A 23,922-nucleotide genomic window follows, 5' to 3' on the forward strand; every position below is an offset into this window, starting at 1 on the left:
GCCTCTGTGTGGTCACTGTCAGCTGTCAGCTTGAGGATACAACTGTCCTATACTGGGAAGCTCCCTCTCCCTGGGCCCAAATCATCAGCATTCCTTCTCTTGTAATTATCTGTATATTCTTATTACATGAGCTGAGCAACACTGGCCAGGGCATAACACAAAATTCTTTAATTATTTTTTAATACAACTCATCCTAGGCAAAGAGACTTTAAAAGCAGCTTTATAACAGTTTTGTGGTATCCATTTTCAAACGCCTGTAGGCAGTACTGTGTACCAAAATGTAATGTCAGATTCTAAGAAAGTGATATAAATATGAACTGGCTGCCTAGATGAAATGATTGATTGATGTAATTTTGTTTTGTCATTTCAAGGGAGTGAAAAAAATAGACCCAAAATTCTATGAAAACTTTATCAGTCACAGATTTGGAGAAGAAATGGTGCACCGCGTCGATCTTTGTTCCATGCTGAAGAAAAAGCAAAGTAATGGTTATTATCATTGCGAGTCTTCGATTGTTATTGGTGAGTGCCTTTTGAAAATCATTTATTATTTTAATTTTGATTTATTTAACATTTTTACTTTTGACTTCTGTAGCCTTTATTTTGGCAAATATTTAGAACTAATTGCATATGTTTTTTTCTCAGTGGCATAATTTTCTAAATATATGTTTTAGGAATACATATTGAAAATTTTGTAGAACATATCTAGTGTTTATATTTATCAGTCAAGATTTTAGTACATGTAGTTTTTCTGCCTTTGTGCTTTAAATATAATTATAATGAAATCTTAAAATGTTGATTCAAAATGTATCCCAGTTTGTTTCGTGAATATGAAGAAATCGTTTTCTCCAGTAAAGGCCTAAATGACTACACCGTTCTATACCAGACATTTTCATGTTTGTTTGCTGCATTTAATTAGGAATAGAATGTTCTAGCACATAGAGTTTCACTCTGGGAAAGCCTTTGTAGGCGGACTGCAAAGACTGAAAACTCATCCTTCAATTTCATCCCTCAAGGAAACGTGTTTTGTGGGGAAACACAGATTCATACACAACGTGCTCTAGCATCTTATCAGAGAGATGGCATGTGGAGACAGGCTCACACACACTTATGTTTCCGGGTGGAAAATGTGTACACCAAATGAACATTTCTTAAAAAAAAACAAAGAAACAAAAGCAGAACAGGCCTTTCCCCATTGTCGCAACATGAGTGTATTTCATAGGATCGGTCTGTCATGATTCAGACTTACTATTTCAAAGCAGGCACTGTTCTTATGAAATTGTGAACTTCAAGACAACCTAACATGAAAATACTCAAAGAAGATAAGTACATGATTCTAAATATTTCAAAGTCTTCAACCAAGAGAATTTCTCTCCACTTCAGCTTGAAGAAAACCTGTGGAAATATGTGCCTTGAAAGAATCTTAATACTGAAGTTAATTAAAGCACTTCAAAAAATGTTCAAGAGACACAATTTTATTTCCGAATTCTCACTGGAGATCTTCAGAGAAGTCATCATTTTACTTTCCAAAGATTTCAGCTTCCTTAAACAGAAGATACTCAATATGTCATTTGAATTTTATGGTGTAAAATATTTCAAATCTATTTTAAGGAATATTTTTTTTTGGTTTCAGAATCTTGTGTTTTCAGAGCTGTCTTCCACTGAAGTTTTATTTTTTATTTATTTTCTATTTTTTATTTTTCTTTTTTTTATTGTTAATCCACTGAAGTTTTGATGAGGACTAAACATTTCTGCTTTGGCTCATTGTAAAAGGCAAATTCACATCCTTCTAGAGTAGTACAGATTTTGGCCAGCTTTCCATGTCTTCTCTGTTGTTACTTTAGGCCCACTATGTACTTCATTGCCCCTCCTATTCCCACTCTCATTTGAAAAAATAAACAAAAAAATAATATGTAATTTGAACTGGAGATATTGTGGGACCGCATTATATAGTTTGTAGCGTCCTTCACCTAGACGGTTCTGTTCCCCTCACCCCACATCACTATGTTTTGGCCACTGATTTTTTTTATTGTTCTTTTCTAGCTTTGTTTCAAAAATTCCCCCAATTATAGGCAATTTCTCTAGATTTTTTTCATTAGTCTTCTTTATGTCTCATCCTTTTCTAATTCAGAGCAATTTAGCTTCTGTTAGACCTCACTGACCTCGTATCCCCACATGGATCATTTAAGAGTATTTATTTTTAAAAAAGGGTTTTTTTGCTCATTGCAAACTTTTCTTCACATTTTGTGACACTAGTATGGACTGTAAAATAATAACTGCAACTAAAATGATAATTATGTTAAAATTAACCAAGTTTAACATACACTAGAGTTCTTTTATTTGCTATGGATAATTATTGATTTTCTCAATCTTACCTGAGTTCTGAAACAATATTTACCAGGATTTGGGGATACTTGCTTTGTGAGGTCATTTCTTGATCAGATTTAATTGGTTTATATTGGTTTGGCTTCTCTTTGACTTGATTCTAATGCAAACTTAATGTCTGTTTCCAGAATCTTATGTACATTGAGTAGGTCAGATTTCTGGTCTTAAGAGATATTTTGTGTTCAGAATGCTAGGGTAGAAGTTGGGTTTCAAGGAATCTGGGAACCTCCTGAAATTGCTTATAAAACTGTATGTCGGTACATATTTGACTTTTCTGGGGAAAGAATTTATTAGCTTTGCATATTTCCTACCTCTTTTCTTTTTCTTTCTTTTTAAAAAAAATTTGTATTGTTATTCGATTACAGTTGTATGCCTTTTCTCCCCATCCCTCTACCCCACCCCAGCTGAACCATATTTCCTACCTCTTAATTTGTTAATGGTGCATTCTTGGAGACTGGTAGATTCCAAATCACCTGGATTTTCTTTGCAACTGTCTCTATATCATTTAGGACATCTTGTTATTTATTTTTTATCTTTTTAAAATATTTATTTTTTCTTTTAAAATATTTATTTTTTCAGCTTTACTGAGATATAATTGACATATAACTTGTGTAAGTTTAAGGTGTACAACATATTGACCAGATACGTTTATATACTGTGTGGTGATTGCCAGCATAGTATTAACACCTCCGTCCCCTCACATATTTACCATTTTGTGTGTGTGTTGGGGGAAGAACATTTATGAGCTTCATTCTTAGTAACTGTCAAGTATATAATACAGTATTACTAACTATAATCATCATGCTGTACATTACATCCCCAGAAATTATTCGTCTTGTAACTGGAAGTTTGTACTTTTGACGGACCTCTCTCCATTTCCCTCCTCCTGCCCCTTGTAACCATCATTCTGCTCTGTTTCTGTTTCAACTGTTTTAGATTCCACATATGTGAGACCATGCAGTATTTGTCTTTCTCTGATTTTTCACTACTTTTGGTTTTATTTTAGCATGGGCCTGTTTTTGGAATTCATTTTCATATTTCTTGTGTAAATGACATGTCAAGTGTCTTTTTAAAAAATATCAGTGACTATATGCTTCATTTCTTTTTTTAAATCATTTTTAAATTGTTATTCTATTATCATTGTCCCAATTTTCCCCCCTTTGCTCTCCTCCATCCATCCCACCCCCCGCTCCCACAGTCAATTCCCATGACTAGTCCCTTCTCCTTCTTTCCTCCATTATCCTCTCCTCTCCCCTCTGGGCACTATCAGTCTGCTTCACATTTCCATGCTGGTGGTTCTATTTTGTTTGTTAGTTTATTTTGTTCATTAGAGTCCTCTTATAGGTGATATCATATGGTGTTTGTCTTTCACTGCCTGGCTTATTTCACTTAGCATAATGCTCTCCAGTTCCATCCATGCTGTCGCAAAGGGTAGGAGCTCCTTCTTTCTTTCTGCTGCATAGTATTCCATTGTGTAAATGTACCACAGCTTTTTGATCCACTCATTTACTGATGGACACTGAGGTTGCGTCCAGCACTTGGCTACTGTAAATAGCACTGCTATAAACATAGGGGTGCATAAGTTGTTTTGAATTGAGGTTTTAGGATTCTAAGGGTATATTCCAAGCAGCAGTATATGCTTCACTTCTAATTGATTCTTTTTCATGTTTTCCTGTTCTGCTCTTTGCTTCATGGATGCTATTCCTTCATTTTTCTCTTGGAGGATTTCAATCTAGTTTATATTTAACGTTCTTCTCATATTTTTAAAGTTTCTTGTTCCTTGGATATGAATTCTTCTCTATGTTGGGTCTTTTGTGGCACTCCATTTCCTCCGGTGCTTTTTAGGTTTTTCTGAGGGCTCATTTACGTGTTTCCTCTTCACAACCCCATGTGTGGTTTAGCGATGTCAGCCCTCGTCCCGTCGGTACCCTGCTCTGAACTGGGCGAGGAGCTGGCAGTTGCAAACCGTCTTTGTCCACAGGGTTGGAGTTCATTCTTCTTGTGTCTCACCAATTTGTGAGGTTTTTTAAAGAGTAAAGAGCCTTAGCCCTTGCCATATTGGCTTGAAATATTTTCCATATTTTATTTTGCACTTAATTTTGGTCATGTTATTTTTCATATTAAATGTTTCAAATTTTTGTTAAATTATAGATTTAAAAAGTTCTAGTGTGATTTGTTTAACTATTATGAATAGAGTCATCTCCAAACCAGAGATTTAATATGTCAATGTAAGAAATGTCTAAACCCGTAGAGATTTTTATGAGTTCACTTGAACCAAACTGATGACAATTACTGGGAAGCAAAATCTCAATGGATTGAGAAAAAGCTCCAGAGGATGGCAGTTTCTGCAGCTTATTTTATGCATTAGAATCAGAGGAGGAGAAGTGAGGAGGATTACATGAAATCCAGTGGGGTAGGTTAAAGAGGTGGGAGAAGGCAAAGCCAGAAATCTCTGAGACTGGACAAACAGTAAAACAGAGAGACACATATGTTTTATTTATTTATTTTTTTCCGACATTGAAGGTAGAGGATAGTTACCGATGACCCTTGATAGCACATAGAGATGGCGTGGGGTGAGGGGGGTAGTGAGGGGTTCTGTGGTCTCTACTCAGGTGTGGTGCGCCCGAGGGGTCTGGTAAAGGAGATTACCTGACATTTCAAAAGTGTGTTATCTTAGATGCAAAAAGACTAGAGAGGATCAGTTCAGGTAAAGGGTGACCGTTGTCAAGGAAGCTGCAGGCCTAGGATGTGACTGTCCACCATGACTCGCTTTTGGTGAGGAATTTTTATGCTCAGACCATCCCATGTGGTTACTGTCCGTGTCTGAGTTTGTAAGGCCGCCATGGAGGCTTCCCCTGAGATGGTCAGTTTTAGTCTGTGGTCCCTTTTCCGTCCACAGATACAGGTGCAGATATATTTACATTGTCTTCCAGTTTTTTTCATTTGAGCTTTTGCAATTTTTAAATGTTCTTATTTATTGGTTTTGGGGGTGGGGGGACAGACAGATGGACACAGAGAGACAAGCAGCCATTTGTTGTTCCACTTACCCGTGCACTCATTGGTTGATTCCTATATGTTCCCTGATGGGGGTTCGAACCCGCAACCTTGATGTATTGGGATGATGCTCCAACTGAGCTACCTGGCCAGGGCTTTCATTTGAGCTTTTAAACTACCTGTTATGACCATTAGTGTAAGTACTCAGACACAGAGTATTAACAAAAAATCCAGTTGCTAAAAGTGAGTGTGAAGTAGGGATTTAGTTTTAGGAATATATTTTTACAAAACTTTTTATACCCATACAACCTTAGTCTGTGTTCCAAAGATCAGAAACTAGCAGCCTTTCACGTTGTACTTGATTGAAACAATTTTTTTTTCCTAATTTGAATGACTTGTCAATATTGGGGTGATTTTATTTTTTTAAAAAGCTGGGTTTCTACCACCTTCTGAACAACCTGGTCCCACATTCTTACATGGCAGTGATTTTCTTGATGGGGTAGGAGGCACATTGATCTTGAAAGTAGCTGCTTTTTATCATCTCCACCCCTTACTCTGTTGTTTTTCTTATAAAATTAGCTTAACTGTTTACACTACCTACTTGGCTCCCAAAGGCACTTGAGGTTGGACCCCTGCCAGCTGTTGCTATTCCCTGTGCCTGCTTTGCATTTCCATGCTGTGCATTTTTGTCATGTCTGTCATCTGTGCCTTGATGTGGAGTGTTGGGGGACTTTGCTAGGATATGGAGGTAACATTTGGATTTTTAGATACAAAGAATGGTACTACATTTTAGTTCTCTCATAATCAAAACTTTGGGTGATACTATGCCTACTTAGTACTATCAGGCTACAACTCTTTACAAACCTAACTATACAAACCAGCTATAATTTACTCCCTCTGCTCTATCCCTTCACCCAAAGGGAAGGAAACCAGGAATGAAATGTGATTCAGATTTCTTAGGGTGGTGAAAGCTGTTCTGTGTGAGCTACTTACTGAGGTTGGGTGAATTAATTTTTCTCAGGCAGCTATGTTCCATTTATATTTCCTTAGGGAAGGTAATTGACTAAATGACATCCTCTGTAAGACTGATGAGCAATTTAGTGCTTGCAAAGACTAGTTTGCTTTCTGCTGTCAGACTGTCTCATAGGGGGGCAGTAGGGAATTTGGAAAGGTCTGGAAGGTATTTCTTTTGCAGACTAGTATACTTCTTTATAATTTCTGCAAGCACAGGTGGGAACAATGATTTTCTGGGAACACCACACTTTTTTGTTTAATAATAATCCATCATTAATTTAATATTATTGAGCGTGTACAATGTGTGTACTCCTTTCTTGGGTATCATGAAATACAAAGAAATATAAGACACAGTCCTTAAGGGTGATATGGAGTCACTGGGCAGCTAAGACTACATCTGAGAAATGGAGATGGAAGAGGAGTAGATGAACAGGGCTTTGTCCATAGCAGTAATGAGCTTTGGTATAGGACACAGTGGAAGAAGCTTGTAATTTTACCTTCTGGGAGAGTGTGAAGATGGTGAGTGCAAGAGTTTGGATAAACAGGATGACATCAAGGAGCAGACAGATGGATAGTAGAGAAAGCACCCTTTCTAGGAGCACTAGGTATGATTTGCAGGGGTAGGGAAGCAATGGACTGGGAGGTAGGTGGGGGCAGTATTAGTGATAGGAGCCACACTTTAAAGGCTCTAGTGATGGAGTCTGCTTGTCTCATTAGTGGAGGAAGCTACAAAGGAGGCGTTGGCTTGGTTTGTGTGTTTGAGGAGTTGGTGAGGGAGGTGGGAAAGGAGATGGGCACAATCACACACACTGAGGCAGTGAATCTGTAATAAAGGAGACTGAGCAGATAGGTGTGGGATAAATAGAGGATGAAGTTTAATACTCAACATAATGACACAGGATTGGACCCTAAAGATAAGACCTTCAAGACTGTAGCACAGAGGCAGTGAGGGGGTAGGGTTGTGCCAACCATAGGCTCAAATAGAAGCAAACAGGCCTGCATGGGTATGGTGATAGAAGGGGAAGAGGGTCATATATATCAGGTAAGGCAGAGTCATCAAAGCTACAGTCTATTCAGTCTGCATCCAAAGCCAGCCAGACCCGATCAAGATACCAGACTTGGGGCTGAAACTCTATGGAGAATTCTGAGTGGGTTGAGTCAGTGAATTTATTTTATCCAGATGTCCCTGCTTTTTGAGAGTCACCCTTAAGAGACACAGGCAGCTTAGACTGATGCTGTCAGTCTTAAAATGCCTGTCACGGTTCATCCAGCGATTTTCAGGAGTCATACCTAGGTTGTGTTTCAGCCAAAAGGGAAGGACTTGTGGGGTTGCATCGGGGGAGACCCTCAGCTCTGACTTTGGTGTCCTAATCTTCGGTGCTATTTTATCCCTAGGGACCACGGCAGAGCTCCAAGAGCTCTGGATCTTGCCTGACTTTAGCGTGTGGGCGGGGCCTTCTCTGGGAAAGGAAACACTGTGGAGTGCCGACCCACTGGTCCTTGCAGCAGGGAGTGCTGGAGGGGGAAAGAAGTCAACAGTTTTCCTGCATGGATGGAAGGCATAGCCAGGGCAAACATCTCTGAGCTTTCTAGAATCTTTAAATCTTAACCTGTATCAGATCAATGATAAATAATAAAGTTTTAAAATATTTAATTTGAAAAGGTTTATATCGCTTAAATGTCATAAGCCCACGTGAAGGTCTACTTCCTGGATGGCAGTATCGGCAATAGGTATGAATTTTGATTTTTCTCATGCCAATTGTTTACTTTTTGCTGTAGAAAAATGTAATTCACTGAATGATTTAATATTCTAATAATTTATAAGGCTACACTTTTGTTAGATTTTAAATTCTTTTAAAATACACTTTTATTCACTAGTTCTCCAAGTTTGGTGTGTGGAACCCTGGCAGTCCCTGAGACACCTGTAGGGGTCTGTGAGGGCAAAGCAGTTTTGATGGTAGTGTTAAGGCATTATTTGCTTTTCCACTGCGTTCACATTTATACTGACGATGCAAAAGCCACGGTGGGAACAACCGTGAGGCCAGTATGAATCAAGGCAATTGTAGTTAAAAATTTTTTTAAGTCCATTTTATGTAAGAGTGTTCTTGTTGAGTCATAAAAATTATTAATTGCATTTAATCTCAACCTTTAAGAATGTGTCTTTTTAATATCCTGTGTAACAAAAATGGGAAGTGAGCATAAACACTTCTGCACATTGAAGTAGGAGGTTGACTACAGGAAAAGTGTTTGATTGATTGATTAAGCGGCAAGATAAAGCCGCCACTTTCTTTCATAGAACGCCATTTTTTTTCTTGAAAAATGACAGACAAACTATCATTTTCAGATTTGGGTCTGACAGGTGTTTTTTTGAAAATAAATAAAACTGTCACATCAAGGACAACTGGCATTATTTATTGCTAATGATAAATATAGCCCACATAAACAAAAGCTCTAATTGGAGAGGGAGGTTGTCAGAAATTTTTAAGAGTGAAAAGAGGCCCTGAGACCAAAGCACATATGACTTCCTGCGTTCGTTCATGCTCCAGAGAAACCAGGAAACAATGGAATCCTCAGACAAGTCTTCGAAATTAATTTTTTTTTTAAATATATTTATTGATTATGCTATTACAGTTGTCCCATTTCCCCCCCCACTCCACTCCATCCTGCTCACCCCCCTCCCTCCCACATTCCCCCCCCATAGTTCATGTCCATGGGTCATACTTATAAGTTCTTTGGCTTCTACATTTCCTACACTATTTTTACCCTCCCCCTGTCTATTTTCCACCTATCATCTATGCTACTTATTCTCTGTACCTTTACCCCCCTCTCCCCCTCCCACTCCCTTATTGACAACCCTCATGTTCTAGTTGTTTGCCTAGTTTGCTCTCGTTTTTGTTTTATGTGTGGTCGTTAATAACTGTGAGTTTGGTGTCATTTTTACTGTTCCTATTTTTGATCTTTTTCTTAGGTAACTCCCTTTAACATTTCATATAATAAGGGCTTGGTGATGATGAGCCTCTTCAACTTGACCTTATCTGAGAAGCACTTTATCCTCCCTTCCATTCTAAATGATAGCTTTGCTGGATATAGTAATCTTGGACGTAGGTCCTTGCGTTTAATCTTGGGTAATGTAATTATGATGTGTCTTGTTGTGTTCCTCCTTGGGTCCAGCTTCTTTGGGACTCTCTGAGCTTCCTGGACTTCCCGGAAGTCTATTTCCTTTGCCAGATCGGGGAAGTTCTCCATTATTTGTTCAAATAAGTTTTCAATTTTTTGTTCTTCCTCTTCTCCTTCTGGCACCCCTATAATTCGGATGTTGGAACGTTTCAAGGTGTCCTGGAGGTTCCTAAGCCTCTCCTCATTTTTCCAAGTTCTTGTTTCTTCATTCTTTTCTGGTTGAATGTTTGTTTCTTCCTTCTGGTCCATACCATTGATTTGAGTCCCAGTTTCCTTCTCATCACTATTGGTTCCCTGTACATTTTCCTTTGTTTCTGTTAGCATAGGCTTCATTTTTTCATCTGTTTTTCGAATAGATTCAACCAAGTCTGTGAGCATATTGATAACCAGTGCTTTGAACTGTGCATCCGATAGGTTGGCTATCTCTTCGTCGCTTAGTTGTATTTTTTCTGGAGCTTTGAAGTGTTCTGTCATTTGGGCCATTTTTTTTTTGTTTGTTTGTCTTGGCGCGTCTGTTACTTTAAGGGGCGGAGCCTTAGGTGTTCACCGGGGCGGGGTAATGCTGGTCGCTGCGCTGTGATGCTGTACGTGGGGGCGGGGCCGAGTGGGAGCAATGGCGCCCGCTTCACTCTCCTCCGGATTTCAGTCTTTCACTCCGCTACCCACAATCAAACTGGGCCCCTCTGGTGCTGGTTCCCGAGTAAGTGGGCCTGTGCACACTCTAGGCCCCTGTGGGTCTCTCCAACAACCTCTCCTGTGAGGCTGGGAGTCTCTCCTGCCGCCCCAACCCCCAGGGGCGTTTTCAATCAGAGGTTTGAGGCTTTATTTCCCGGAGCTGGAGCCCTGGGTTGCACAGCGGTCTGCTTCTCTGCCCGCCGTTCGTCCGGTTTATCTGTGGGAGAATGTGGTGCCGCAATGTGCTATCCGCCACTCTGCCTGCCCCACTCTCCGCCACTCTGAGTCCGGCCCTCTGGGTTTATCTGTGCAAATGTGGGACCGTAGGGTCTGCTAGTGCTCGGACTGCCTGCGCCATTTGTCCCACACTCCGCCAGTCTCAGTCCCGCCACAGCCACGCGAGTCCTCTCCACCCCAGTGCCGTCTCCGCCCCTCCTACCAGTCTGGATGAATGATTATTTTCTGTTTCCTTGGTGTTGGTCCCCCTTGCTGTTCGATTCTCTGTCAGTTCTGGTTGTGCGAGGAGGCGCAGTGTGTCTACCTACGCCGCCATCTTGGTTCTCCCCCGAAATTAATTTTGATTAATATTTCCCACCTTTTCTTCTTACATTAATTCTGATGGCTACTCAGCTGTCTATCTATAAAATATAAACTGGTTTGATTCCTCTCACCTAAATTTCTTTCTGTATCCCTCCTTAATTTCCGTTTAAGCATTCATTCTTTGGTGAAGATGTAAGTGCAAAATACTCCAGAGTGACAGTAGCACATCTATATGAAATGACTTATTAATAAATCATATTATGTTAATATTTTATAACATACAAATGTCTCTTTTGTGATGGCCAGGACTAGCATTTTATCCTGGTTTTCTTGGTGGTTGTTGCACAGGCTGACAGGGAGATGATTATGAAAATGTCATCACTACTTAGACCAGCGATTTTCAACCTTCTTCATGTCGTAGCACACACAAACTAATCACTGAAGCACACCCCCCAAAATCATATTTTTTGCCATATTTTTCTGACAAAAAATAGGTGTAATTTTTATTTATTCACACCAGATGGATATTGTTGTGTTGGTTGTTGTCATTTTTTACTTGACAATCTAAGAGAAAAGAGGTCAGTGCCTCTGACTAGTCAGGCATTGCATGTATCAAAAATTCTTGCGGCACACTGGTTTAAAATCACTGACTTAGACCAATTAAGATGAATCTATTTCAGGCATGTTAGAAGAGGGAAATAGTTTATCATCTGAGAAGACTACACATTTCTTTTCACTTGAAAACTTTAGCAGTTGGAAATTTTCTCTGTTCAAAATTATCAAATAATTTAAGAAGAACTCAGTAGAGGATGTTTCATTATTTTCCTTATGACACAGAAATTGAGTGACTATATAATTTATCATTCAAGTGGTATACTTATAAGTGTATTATGCTGGGATAAAAGAAGAAAATTAAGACTATCCAGATAAATGAAGAAAATCAAGACTATCTGGGTTTAACTGGGGCTCATGTCGTCCTACTTAGAAAGCATAATGCTCTTTAAAAAGCAGAGCCTTTGACGTGTTAAAATACAATATTTCAAATGCCAATCTGGTTCCCTTTGTACTCTAATTGTCCCTTTTTAAAAGTTCTTTTGATGAAACATGTCTTCTGAGAAGAGAATGTTTGAAATTTCATTGTTATGTGCCCCTGTAGAAATGAAAAGCGATTCATAATCGGAGCTCTCAGGTTATTTTTGTATCTACTTGAGCTAGAGGAAGCTTTGGATTAAGTAACTGAGAAAATCAGTCTTCGTGGCGGCTCACTGTGCTTCAACCGGTGTGTCAGCGTTTAATCTGGACACTAATACAAAGTGGCAGCCGTGGCTCAGGCTATTTTGAAAGTCCAACCATCTGTTGGCCTGGTTTCAAACCTTCTGATTCATATTAGATGCCTTAGGAACTCTACAGATTAAAGGGGCAGTGCTACATGGTATATTTAACTATGAAAATTAAGCTCTGCTGCTAGAATGATGCAATAAACTTTGTCATTATATGATTTATTTGTAGAACCTTCTATTGTAAGTGTATTTTGGGAAACATGAAAGGAAATTTTTCTCCATGGGTATGCTGCTTTTATTTTTTAAATTTAGTTTTCAGTTACATTTGACATACAATATTGTATTAGTTCCAGGTGAACCACATAGTGATTAGACATTTATGTATCTTAAAAAGTGACCACCCTGATAATCTAGTACCCATCTGACATCATATATAGTTATTACAGTATTATTGACCATATGGTCAATGTTGAATCACAAATAAAAAGAAAAACAAACTACATGAATGAAATGATCGAAGTGCTGAGTCTGTGGTCAAACAAACCCATTAAGATACAGCTAATTAGTGTTAAGAGACCCTTTCAGTTGCCAAAGTTATGGCTAACTAGCCCATCGTGCTGCCTGATTGCCTCCGGATACATTGTTTCACTACACTGAAAATGCTTATTAATTTTTTAAAAGCGTTAAGCACAGCGTCTGGCAAATAGTCTTATAAAATGTTACTTATTAATGTTAATAGTCTTACTAGTTGTATTAGAATGCTTATTGGAATGGTATTTTTACTTTTCTAACATCAGATTGCTCATTTCAGGTTATATAGATTTGCATTATTGTTCATGTTTTCCTTAAATTGGCATGTGATTAACACTGGTGCATTTCAAAAATAAAAGTGAGTATATATTTGTGTGTGTGTGTGTGTGTGTATACATATATATACAGAAGTGGGCAAAAGTAGGTTTACAGTTATGAGTACTCAAAACACAGTTTATTCTGGGGTTATTTATTAATTATTGTATTATTTATTTATTTGTATTACAACTGTAAACCTACTTTTGCCCACCTCTGTATATAGCAGGTACTTTATGTATTTAAGCAGTATTTTATATTCCATATACATACTTATACAGGGTGGGGCAAAAGTAGGTTTACAGTTGTATGTATACAAAACACAGTCGATTCTTGCATTATTATTTATTGTATTATTTCCCATAAGAACAACTGTAAACCTGCTTTTGCCCCACATTGTATATAATTTATGTATATACATACAATGGCGAAGATAAAAACTTGACTTTTGGGGGGGAATAATAAACTAGGTAGATCTATTCTATTTAAGAATGCAGTATTATCTAAAAAATTAACTTGATAATGTGGTAAAAATCACAAGAGGCAAACATATGAAACTCATTAACTCTTCTCCATTTCAGTGAAGCATGGAGGAATTGGAGAGGATGCAGAGTAGTGGAGAGAGTGTGCAAGAGAGAGAAAGCAGAGTGGCCCGGAAGTTCCCAGTCAGACAGACCTTGTTCTAGTGGTCACTACCACTTCCCAGCTAGCAACAGTGTGCGTGTTACTTAATGACCCTACACCTGTAAGGCAGGGCGAATAATGGTGTTTCCTCATAACATCGTGAGAATGGAATGAAATAATACGCAAAAAGCATTTAGCATCATGCCTGATACATACTCATTGTCCACTCACTAGTGCCCATTATCATTGCTGTTTTTATTTCAAATTATATGCAGAATTCTTATGTCCAGGACAGAGCAGCCCAAAGACTGACTTAGGGAAAGTTTAGTATTTTCTTTTAAAGATTTTATTTATTTATTTTTAGAGAGAGGGGAAGGGAGGGAGAAGGAGAGAAACATCAGTGTGAGAGAGAGACATTGATGTGAGAGAGAAACATCCATCAGCGCCCTGCTTGGGAATCGAACTGGCGAGCTTTCACCTTGTGGGATGATGTCCAACCAATGAGACACACCAGTCAGGGCAGGAAGGGTTAGTGTTTTTAAAAAGTCAACTTCTTCTTAATCTTTACTAGTAGTACACTATTCTGGAACTAGGGAAAACTTTGGACTCTGAAAGATTGTGAAACACTGGGACAAGGTGTTAATGGACTTGGGAAATGTCTCTGTTTAAGGGGGAAGAGGGAATACCATTTCTGAGGTCATCTAACCTGGAGGTCTGAGTGACTTCATGAAGTCTCTTCCATCATTATGATAACTCACAAGTTCTCTGTTTTGTGTTACGTTGTTGTATTTTCATTTTTGCTGAAGCTAGACTTTCTGATTAATTGGAAGAGAAATAGTAACATTCTCACTGTCCATCTCTGTCTGAAAACCCGTTCTTCTTTGTTATGTATTTACTCTTAAAACAGGAATTGGAAGGAAGAGTATGACTGTAGTGAGGAAAGGCTTGTGGTTGGCGGCCCTGGCAGAGTGAACTCAGGATTCACTGATGTTGCCTGAGCCATCAGTTCGTTCCTAGCTCCCTTGGGGGTTTGAAGAGCTGCTAGCTGTGCACAGGAAGACTCCTCCTTCACTGTAAAACTCCTTTAGTATCTTTATGGTTGTTATAATTTATTTGTGCCATTTATTGAACAGCTACTTATTGAACCCGCCAAGTGCCAAGTGTTATGCTGTCTGTATATTGAGGATGAAAGAGGGGCCGACGTAGACCATACTGTCCAGCAGTTTACTTTCTAGTGGGAGACCATGCAATTACAATTTAAGGTGATAATGACTGTGGTGAAGTTAATGGGAACCCAGTGAGGGTTCTTTTAATTCATTCTGGGATTAAAAGGAAAGATGGCATAGAAGAGGTAAGGTTTGAGCTGAAAAATGAGAATGTGGGGAGGGAGAAAAGGAAGGGAAGTGTTTTCTCAGAGGAGTGTAAGTAGTTTGCTCTGCACATGAGTTACTTGTCATTCAGGTCTTATCTTAATTCAGATCTTATTCTGTAGGGAATGGGAATCATCAACAATATTGGAGCTTGAATGTCACAATCAGATCCATGTTTCAGAAAGGTCAGTCTACCAATGGTGTAAACGCATTATTGTCAAGAGGGGATAGAACGCCACATCAGCAAGATGAGTAAGAAGGGGTCGTGACTGCCTGCGGTTGGCGTTTGCAGTGGAGATGCGGAAAGGGGGTGCATTGTAGATCTCGGCAGGCAGGAGAGTCAGTGTTTCAGGTTTAGGCTGGATTATGAAAGACAGAGGGGAATTCTAGGATAGCTCCCACATGTGGGGTTTAGACAGCTAGTAGGTGTTAGTGCCCTATACCCACAGAGAGGATAAAGGGAAAACAGATTTTGGTAACAAGAAGATGGTAAGTTCAATTTTAGACACACACAAAAAAAACCAACACCTGTGGCCCAATCAAGTGACAGATGCAGGAGGAAAATCTGGGACATGGATGATATATCCGAGAGATAGATGGGGGGCACAATGGCATTAGGTTGGCAGCTAAAGCTGTGGGTATGAATGAGGTAGTGAGGCGTACCTGGGCAACCTGGGACTTCTAACTAGTTTTGCAGTTAATTACCTGAGATAACTCTTGGAGAGGAAGGAAGGAAACTTTCAAAAAGGGGCTAGGATAGAGATAAAAGGTTGTGGAAATTATTTAAGTAAATGTGACATCCATTTGTTGTTTCTTGTTGGCTTATGGGATCTGGACAGTAATGGCAAAAACCTTTCCCTTTACTATTCAAGTTTACCTCATCTACAGAGAAACTCGTTCTCATAAAAACAGAGGGATAAGGAGAGTAAAAGAAACACAAAGTATACATTATTTCCCTTTATGAAGTTTAAATTTTCCATCTTTTTCACTAACCTCTAAAGGTCCTTCGATATTTTATCTGACTTTAATATGTTTTATATAAAACACCTAAAGCACTAATTGTAGCTAACAGAGAAAACGACATTTTGTCCATTCATGAATTGTGGTTTTACTTGATCCTCTGTTGACTTTAGTATTCAGGTGAATGTTTTGTCTGGATTCCGGCTGTGAGTAAAGGAAACTACATTAGATCTTCACAAGTTGTACGTTTCAGACCAGGGAACCACAGCTGCCGAATATATTTTCATTGCTAACAGCTCTTATCCAAGCAAAAGCTTTTGCTTAAGAAGTCAGTCTTAGCATAATAAGGTTTAGAGAGAGGCAGTTCACAGTTTTACTGCTTGTTCTCCAGCTACAGATTTAGCAAGAAAGTAGTTTACAAATGTGGCATACATATCCGTATATGATGGGGTTTTTTTTATTAGCGTGAAACTCTTTTTCAATGACTTACTTTTTTAGGGCTTTTTTTTTTGCTATACAAAATTATTTATAGACCCTTTCAATCACTTCCCTAATTTTAACTGACTACAGTTTTACTAAATGTGGATACCACCTTTTTACTAAAGCAAAGGTAAATACAAAGCTGCAGTGGCCACTAGTGTTTTGCCTATTCTGAGTCCCCTCCCTTTCCCATTTCTTCCCTGTTGGCAGAGCCCCATCCCTTCCCTAAGAGGCAGTGGGCTTTAGGGCATGTGGGTCCTGCTTTAGCCTGCAGGTGATTGGGCCCATTCTTCTTGCCAGGGATTAGTTTAGGAAGTGGCATATGACCTCATTCTGATCTGTGAGGGGAAGTCTGCTTGGAACCTCAGAGAACGGTTTTGATGATACCTAGAGATTTGTAGAGAAGAAAATATTATTTTTTAAGTTGGAAATTATTGGGTATACCTGTGTGCCTGGACTTAGCAGCCACCATAGTGAATCTTGATGATCTTGTTAAACCATGGAATTAACCAACCCTGGAGCCAGTCCACCTCAGCGTATAGAGATGGCATTATTTTTTAACCATTTGAATCCAGACTTTTTTGTTACCTGCAGCTGAATGCATCCTAGCACATACACATTTCAGATGTGAAATAAGAACTATATTCATAGAAAACAGACTCAGTACTTTGGTTTTATGAATGTTTGAACAGCAGTTCCGACAGTTATCAGATGTCGTTAGAAGCGTAAACAGAATGGAGGCTGACAGGTGTGTCAGAAGAATGTCAGCCTGGGTCGCCGGGGGTCACGACAGACCCTGAGACCTGCCAACACCAGTCTTCACTTAACTGCACTTCACTCTGAGTACGCAAATTTCCTTTTTATTATCTTGGGGATTCACTCTCACTCTTCCTTAGCCCTTTAAGTGTTACTAGAGGAAAAAAGCCTTAATAACAACACTCTGAGTTATTAAAGCACCTTTTATTTGAAGTGGTCAAATCCTTTACATAGCAGGAAATGTGACTGACTGTCATCTGGTCCAAGGTCACACTGGGCCACTTTCAGAGCTAACTGTGTATTGAGGAGATTCCACATAAAGAATAATTAGGACCTGTGAAAAACCCCAATAAATTAGGAACTGTAGAACCGAATGTATGTTTACATTGTGCAACTACAAATAAAATCTTCTCATTTGGGCCCTATTGGCTTTCCCGAAGTTTATTTTTTCCTTTCTGTTGAAGGATGTTGCTTTCTCTCTGAAAGTCTCAGGCATTAAGGGATTAAAGGCACTCGAATAAGAAAGCAGCCATGTCAGGTAATACAAACACTGGCCAGAAGATTAGTTGTACCCTTTACTTTTTTTCTTAAATAGGTTTTAACATCCAAATGTTTAATTTGTCCTTCAGTAAGAAACTCTAGTCACTTTTTGTGATTTTATTGTTAATGCTTGAAAAGAAGGACGGACTGTAAGAAGTGGGACTGAACGGTGTCTGTCTGGAAGATGACTTTTTACTGGCCGTGGTTCTTGGGTTCCTGCATTGCCTTCCTAAAGCGGCCCGGTGCACACGGGGAGTGAGAGCTCCTGTTCCCGCAGGGGCTGCCTTCAAGTGCCCGCCTCCTCCCTCCGTCTGCCTTGGCTTTCCTACCTGCTTGGCTGTACACCTCCACTCGAGTTAACTTCACCCCAGGAGGCGATGTAATTACCACGTAAGCACATACTAAGTGTTTAATAAATTGTTCCTTGAATCAAATTGAATTGATGCAATGGTATAATATAAAGTCCAGGTGTCCAAAGACACACTGTAACTTGTTTGGTCTTCTTCCAGCCTTCTATTTCAAGAGCTCCATTGCCTTCTGTCTCTAAGCAGAGACAGATTCTCTTCCCCAACTTATGTCTCACCAATTCTGGACTTGTTTTTCGCTCTAACATGGGTTAAGACTGGTCCACACACAGAAAAGAACCGACTGCATAATAAGCGTGGAGGAGGCTTTTGAAAATTGGCGCTAAACAGGAACACATCAGCAGAGAAACGGGCAAATGGAATGCCCATTTCGGGTTGGTGAAGGACTTCTTTTGGAGCTCTGGTTTCTGCTCGTTTCATCCCCCTTTCTAAACGCACATATGCTGTGTACGGTACGTTAGGTTTTTCTCCACGTGTTTCACAGGGGAAAACACAAGTGTCTTTCCAACTGCACACTGAAATTGTGTAGCATATGGCAGCTTCAAATACAAATACCTACAATTTTCCGTTTTAGAGAAAACCAACTAAAGCACTGCGAGGAGAAGTAAAAAGTCCTTGTGGAAAATATGACTAAAGTAGGAATAATGGTAAAAAAAAAATAGATTCTTGACTCTCAAATTTCACAGAACAAGATTCTTTTCCCTGGTAATTAAAAACAGGAATTTAATGGTGAGATTTACAGATAATTCTTAAAGTTTTCAGTTATGATTTTTTCAGTTTCTTTTCCTTACAAACACTCATAAGAACAGCTTTCAAATATCAATATTTAATGATATAGTTTCAGAGCTTGCCCTTTGGTTACAAATGGCTATGAAGATGCAGCAGAGACTAAACAATGGAGGGGCATCTGTGTGATAGATACGCACTTACTGTGGATTGCTTAGTGAGACCTGAAATTTGGTTTTCTTTATTTATTTATTCATTTGTAACACGAATACAATCTAGAGCTGCACAGTCCAAACAAACTTTCTGCGATGATGGAAGTGATCTAAATCTGTAGTGTCGGAACTGAATTCTAATTGTATGTAATTTTTAAAAAATAGTTCTTATTGTTGTTCAAGTACAGTTGTTTCCACTTTCCCCCCACTACTCCCCCCAACCCCAGCCATCCCACCTCCCACCCTCTATCCTATCCCCCTTTGGCTTTGTGCATGTGTCCTTTATACATGTTCCTTGAAATTTGGTTTTAAAAGAACATAATTAAACAGAATACAGTGTTGGGTATGCCCATCCAGCCTTCTTCAGGTCCAGAATAATTGTCTTGTGGTAGCCCTGTGTCAACATAAAACATTGGGATATATTCTCAAATATCCCAATTTTCATGAGTTGTGTTTCCATAAATTGTTGAGCACTTCCTGAACTTACACACATTTTCACTGAAACGGCAACATTTCTTGGCATAACAGTTTCCATTAACTGTGCATCCTGCTGTGTAATGAAATTTTCCTGAAGTGTCTTTTTTTGTGCTTAAAGGCATGTCTCCTGAGATTTGCTTCTAGAATTTGGAGGGATAAAGCACTATTTTTCCCTTTCTTTATACCTCATGATTTAAAGTCCTCTTTCTTCCTGCTCTTTTGAATATAGAAACATTCTTTTCTTTCCCATGTGTTTCTATAGTTGTCAAAATCAGATTTCCTTTAATTAATGAATTAGATAGAGGTCTCAGTAGAGTTGGCAATCTGCAGTTTTACAAAATCAGGGTCTTACAATGGCATTTGTTCTTTATCTTGAGTCAGACTTTTACAGCAAGGTCACTCAGAAATCCAAATATATATGTATTCAGTTCCAGGTAGAAAATAATGCCAACCAAAGACATAGAGAATAGAGCTTTCAATCATAGTAAATGATTTGTCCCACTAGAGACAACAATCAGAGCTGTTATGTCAAGAAGAGGCAGGTTTTTAGTTTTATTCCTGCCATATTAACCATTATAATAAAATCGAAATTGCTACAGCAGATACAGGCAACTGTTGTAACTATGATTCGTCCATAGCCGGGCCTGTGAGAAAAGAAACATGCAGAGGTTGTTCTTTTGAATTCATGGACATACTGTATCAGATATGTTTTCTCATTGAAGCTAACCTTACTTTTTAAAAAAATATTTAAGTTATGGTGGATCTCTATATATTACTGAAAGGAGTCTTAATTCTCTAATAAAACCCTTCAAGATCCTTGGGGATTACTTGTGAATGGCACATGTTGCTGTTTTCCTGGAAGACGAGTGCTTTGGGGCCGTCGTGGTACCTCTGTGCTCCAGATGGAGTCTCTCCGTGGTGTCAGGCAGCAGTGCCAGTCCAACTCGAGGAGAGAGTCTGTCTTTGTGTCCTTTGCTTTAAAGTAGGAGTATGTGACTCTAGGAGAATTAATAAAGGAATTTGGCACCAAATTTGAGAAACCAAGACATTTAAAACGTATTACCATAGAGCTTGGTTAAATAGTTATTTTTCTACACATTATCCGTAACTGCAATGAGCCGTTGCATAATGTGTATCTCCGTACACCTGATAACACATGTAAGTTGTGTGTAATACTACAGAACTCTGGGATCAGGTGCTCAGGGTTTATGCGGCCAAATTGAGTTCAAATCCCATTATTGTTACCTACTCTCTGAGAGATTTTGGCCAAGTTACTTTTTGGAGCTCAAACTTATTTATCTGTAAAATGGGGATAGTAATAGTACATACTTCGTAAAGCTAAGTAGTGGTTGAACGAATGAGTAAATATAAAAGCCCCTAGCAAGTGCCTGGGCACTTACCTGCTGGGCACTGCATTTGGGTGAGAGGCTTTCTTGCTTGGAGGTCACATGTGTCATATGAGCAGTAACTCAGGATGGCAGCCAGCAGGGCAGGAAATGGGAAGGAGGAGACCAAACTGCCTGTTGGTGCTGAGAACACCGACGTGCAGATAGATACAGCATTCAGACAATCCGTTCTCGTCTCTTCCCATCCTCCCAAGCACTACCTACTTTGCAACAACAAATTAAAATTCTGCAAGGAATTTGCCTGATTTACAGATGAAGATATCAAAACTCTGACAAAGAAGTTGAAGTTTCATAACTGACAGATTTGGGCTTTAAACCTGGCTTTCTTATTCTAAAGATTGTATCACTATAGCAATATGGTGACTGAGGAATGCCAGGAGTTACTAATTTTCTTCATTGAACAGTATTTACTGCAAATATTTCTTATTACTGATCTTTTTCTCAGTGATGGGTCTTGATTTGGAGAATTTTCTGGGCTATTGACATAGTTGACACTACCATTTCAAAATTCATAGTATTGATCAACGCTATAGTAGAACAAAGCAGGTCTCAGAAAGCAGATCTTTAACTTTAAAAGGTACGCCATGAAGTGCAGAGAAGAATCTATATCCCCATTCCTCCCCACTTCCCTTGTCATTTCCACTGTTAGGGCTGAGTGTTAAGTAGTGATTGGTGCTTCATACAAGTTGTGCCTTCAGTGTTCGGGAATGTCAGGTTCCCCATTCATAAAACAAACAAACAAACTGAAATCCTCTGGGGAAAAAGAAAGCTCTTCCTCATTAAAAGCAGGCAGAAAATGTTTTTTGTTCCTTTGAGTTTCCCCGCATAATTACTGTATCTGTCTGTAAGGCCACTCATGGTGGTCTGCTCTTCCTTACTTCTTCTATAGGCAGCTCTAGAGACCCACACAGCACATGTGGGACTTGCCTGCGGCCGCCAGCCCACAGTTTTGTGAGGATTAGTCCAGCATGTGGGCACTTCTTTCACCGAATGCCAGTCCTGGAGCAGCAGAGCAGTGCGTTGGGCTGGAGGACTGGGAGGTGGAGCCTTTTTGCTCACTGCAGCGAGTTTCCTTCTCTCTCTCTCTCTCTCTCTCTCTCTCTCTCCCGGCTGTGCATTGGCTCTGCATGCTCCATGCACGGCTCCTCGGAGTGGAATAGGCAGGGTGTGCTCACAGACCCGGGTGTGAACTGCATTTTCTATTTGGGGTGCCCGGGGAAAGAACACCAGGAAGGAAGGACGGCACCAGTGCCATGGGCCAGCTCTGCTGCTTCCCTTTCTCCAGAGATGAGGAAAAAATCAGTAAGTATGGTTTGTACTGTGCAGAATCCTGAGTGCTTGACTGTTTTGTATGGCTGTCTTCTAGGGGTAGTTTTGTTTTTTTTCTTATGGGAAAGAGCAGAATAATTAGCTATGATTTTTCATGGGCTTTTCTTAAAAGGAGTGGAGTGTGTGTAGTTAATGATTAACTATAAAAGTACACTAATTGAATAAAGAGGCTAGGTTAAATGTAAAATACTGAAAACTCATTTTTGATATTCATCTGTTGGTAATCTTACAGTTTATTTTTATCACACTGTCTGGACTCAGAGTTTAGTTTTGAATTTCTTTAAATCAGTGCCTACCATTTGATATATGGTACAAGCCAGGCTTCATTTTGCTTATTTGAAATTGGGACATTTTCAAAACAATGCTCAATAACAATATATAGAGAAGTAAAGCTGGCTTTGAAATGACATGTATTGTATACTTTCAGATATTTTCATGTTTCCTCTGCTTTGTTCACATGCAACTGTAAGACCACTCCAAACAAGTGATGCCACTTTGCTTCCAGCAAAAACCTCACTGAATATTTTTAAAGAAATGTCAGGCAGATTTCACATTTGCTTATGGCCCAGAAAACAGAACTTAAAGTGATAACATTTGCATTGATTTTTTTCTTCCTCACTGGCTTATGTGCATTCACTTACGATTAGGTTTGTTAAATACACTACTGGCATTTTAATTAGTGTGCCAAATAGAACTTGCCTTGCACTAGTTGCCCCAAAATACTGAATTTTTACTTTTTTAAATAAAATGTTCATAGTCATACTTAGTAATTCTGCAGCCACATTTCTGTCTTGTCAGTGCTTTATTTATATAAATTTAAGTAGGTCTGTAGAATCTCATGATACCTGGTTCAGATACTCAAAGGTCCATGTCTGGCTTATTTTTTCTGCTGCTTGCTCCTCAGGAAACTAACTGGGAATAGGTTTTTTTAAAAATCAATACATATCCTATACCTATTCACTTGGGAAATAAGCCAGTTTTGCAAGAGATCTTCTGGGAATGCTTGGAATAAATTTTGGAAGAATTTGGAGCACCTGATTATTAATAAGAGCCAATAGTTGTGCTCTAAATTTTACTTGTGAAAATTACACTGTGCAGTACGTGATGATCTTGATCTTAAAACCCGAGATGACTTTACAATAAAATTCTTCATTTTCTAAGAATGAGCATTGGCTTTTGTTTGGCAGCCTGAAACTTTTCAGGTGTTTGTCAGAATGATTTATTTACAGTTCCTGGGGATTTTGCTTGATTGACTCCTTCCCTAAGGAATACGTCTCTCTGAAAAACCTTGGTGTGGACAGATGTAGGGACAGTGCGTTCTCTCCTACCCTCTCCACTTCCTGTTCCATTGCTCCAGGTCTTCACTGGGAACATCTGCTTTCCTTCTATTGTTCCTCCTCTCCCCTGTCTGTGAGCGGTCTTCTTGGCTCTCTAACTGAAGTCAAGTTTCACCTCAATGAGGAATTTGCTCTCTTCTGTCTTATTTTGGATCACTTGAGGGCAAAGTCTTACATACAGCACTTCTTAATATTGGTTGACAAGAAATGGTATATACTGCTTTCTGGGTTTGCTTTCTAGAGTTCCAACATTTTAAAAAGAAAATGAAGACAGGCCACTGTGTCTAAAGTGAAGTTGTAATCCAGAAGTGCAGATCATGGTTAGAAATCAATTCATTTGCACCCCCTTTCCTCTCATTCACCCCAAAAACCCCTGGTCCTCGCCACCCTCTCCCCATCAACTGTCTTTGATTTTTGTCATTGCTTGACAAT

The 23,922-nt window shown here is 39.2% G+C and overlaps 1 protein-coding gene across 9 annotated transcripts in view; it reads left to right on the forward strand.

Annotated features, from left to right (window-relative positions):
* The window catches only part of AKAP7 (A-kinase anchoring protein 7), a 105,693-nt gene that overhangs the window by 57,938 nt on the left and 23,833 nt on the right, over nt 1-23,922 (forward strand). For 4 of the 9 annotated variants that reach the window (XM_053914149.2, XM_053914151.2, XM_053914150.2 and 1 more), the window contains exon 7: nt 372-519. In XM_053914149.2, the coding sequence (XP_053770124.1) occupies nt 372-519 (148 nt within the window). Of the gene's footprint in view, nt 1-371; nt 520-7,785; nt 8,122-21,848; nt 22,127-23,922 lie in introns of those variants that run through there. The other 5 variants (XR_008425590.2, XR_008425589.2, XM_053914153.2 and 2 more) reach the window with 3 other exon arrangements.

Source organism: Desmodus rotundus, chromosome 11, assembly GCF_022682495.2.
Source record: "Desmodus rotundus isolate HL8 chromosome 11, HLdesRot8A.1, whole genome shotgun sequence".
Classification (NCBI taxonomy): domain Eukaryota; kingdom Metazoa; phylum Chordata; class Mammalia; order Chiroptera; family Phyllostomidae; genus Desmodus; species Desmodus rotundus.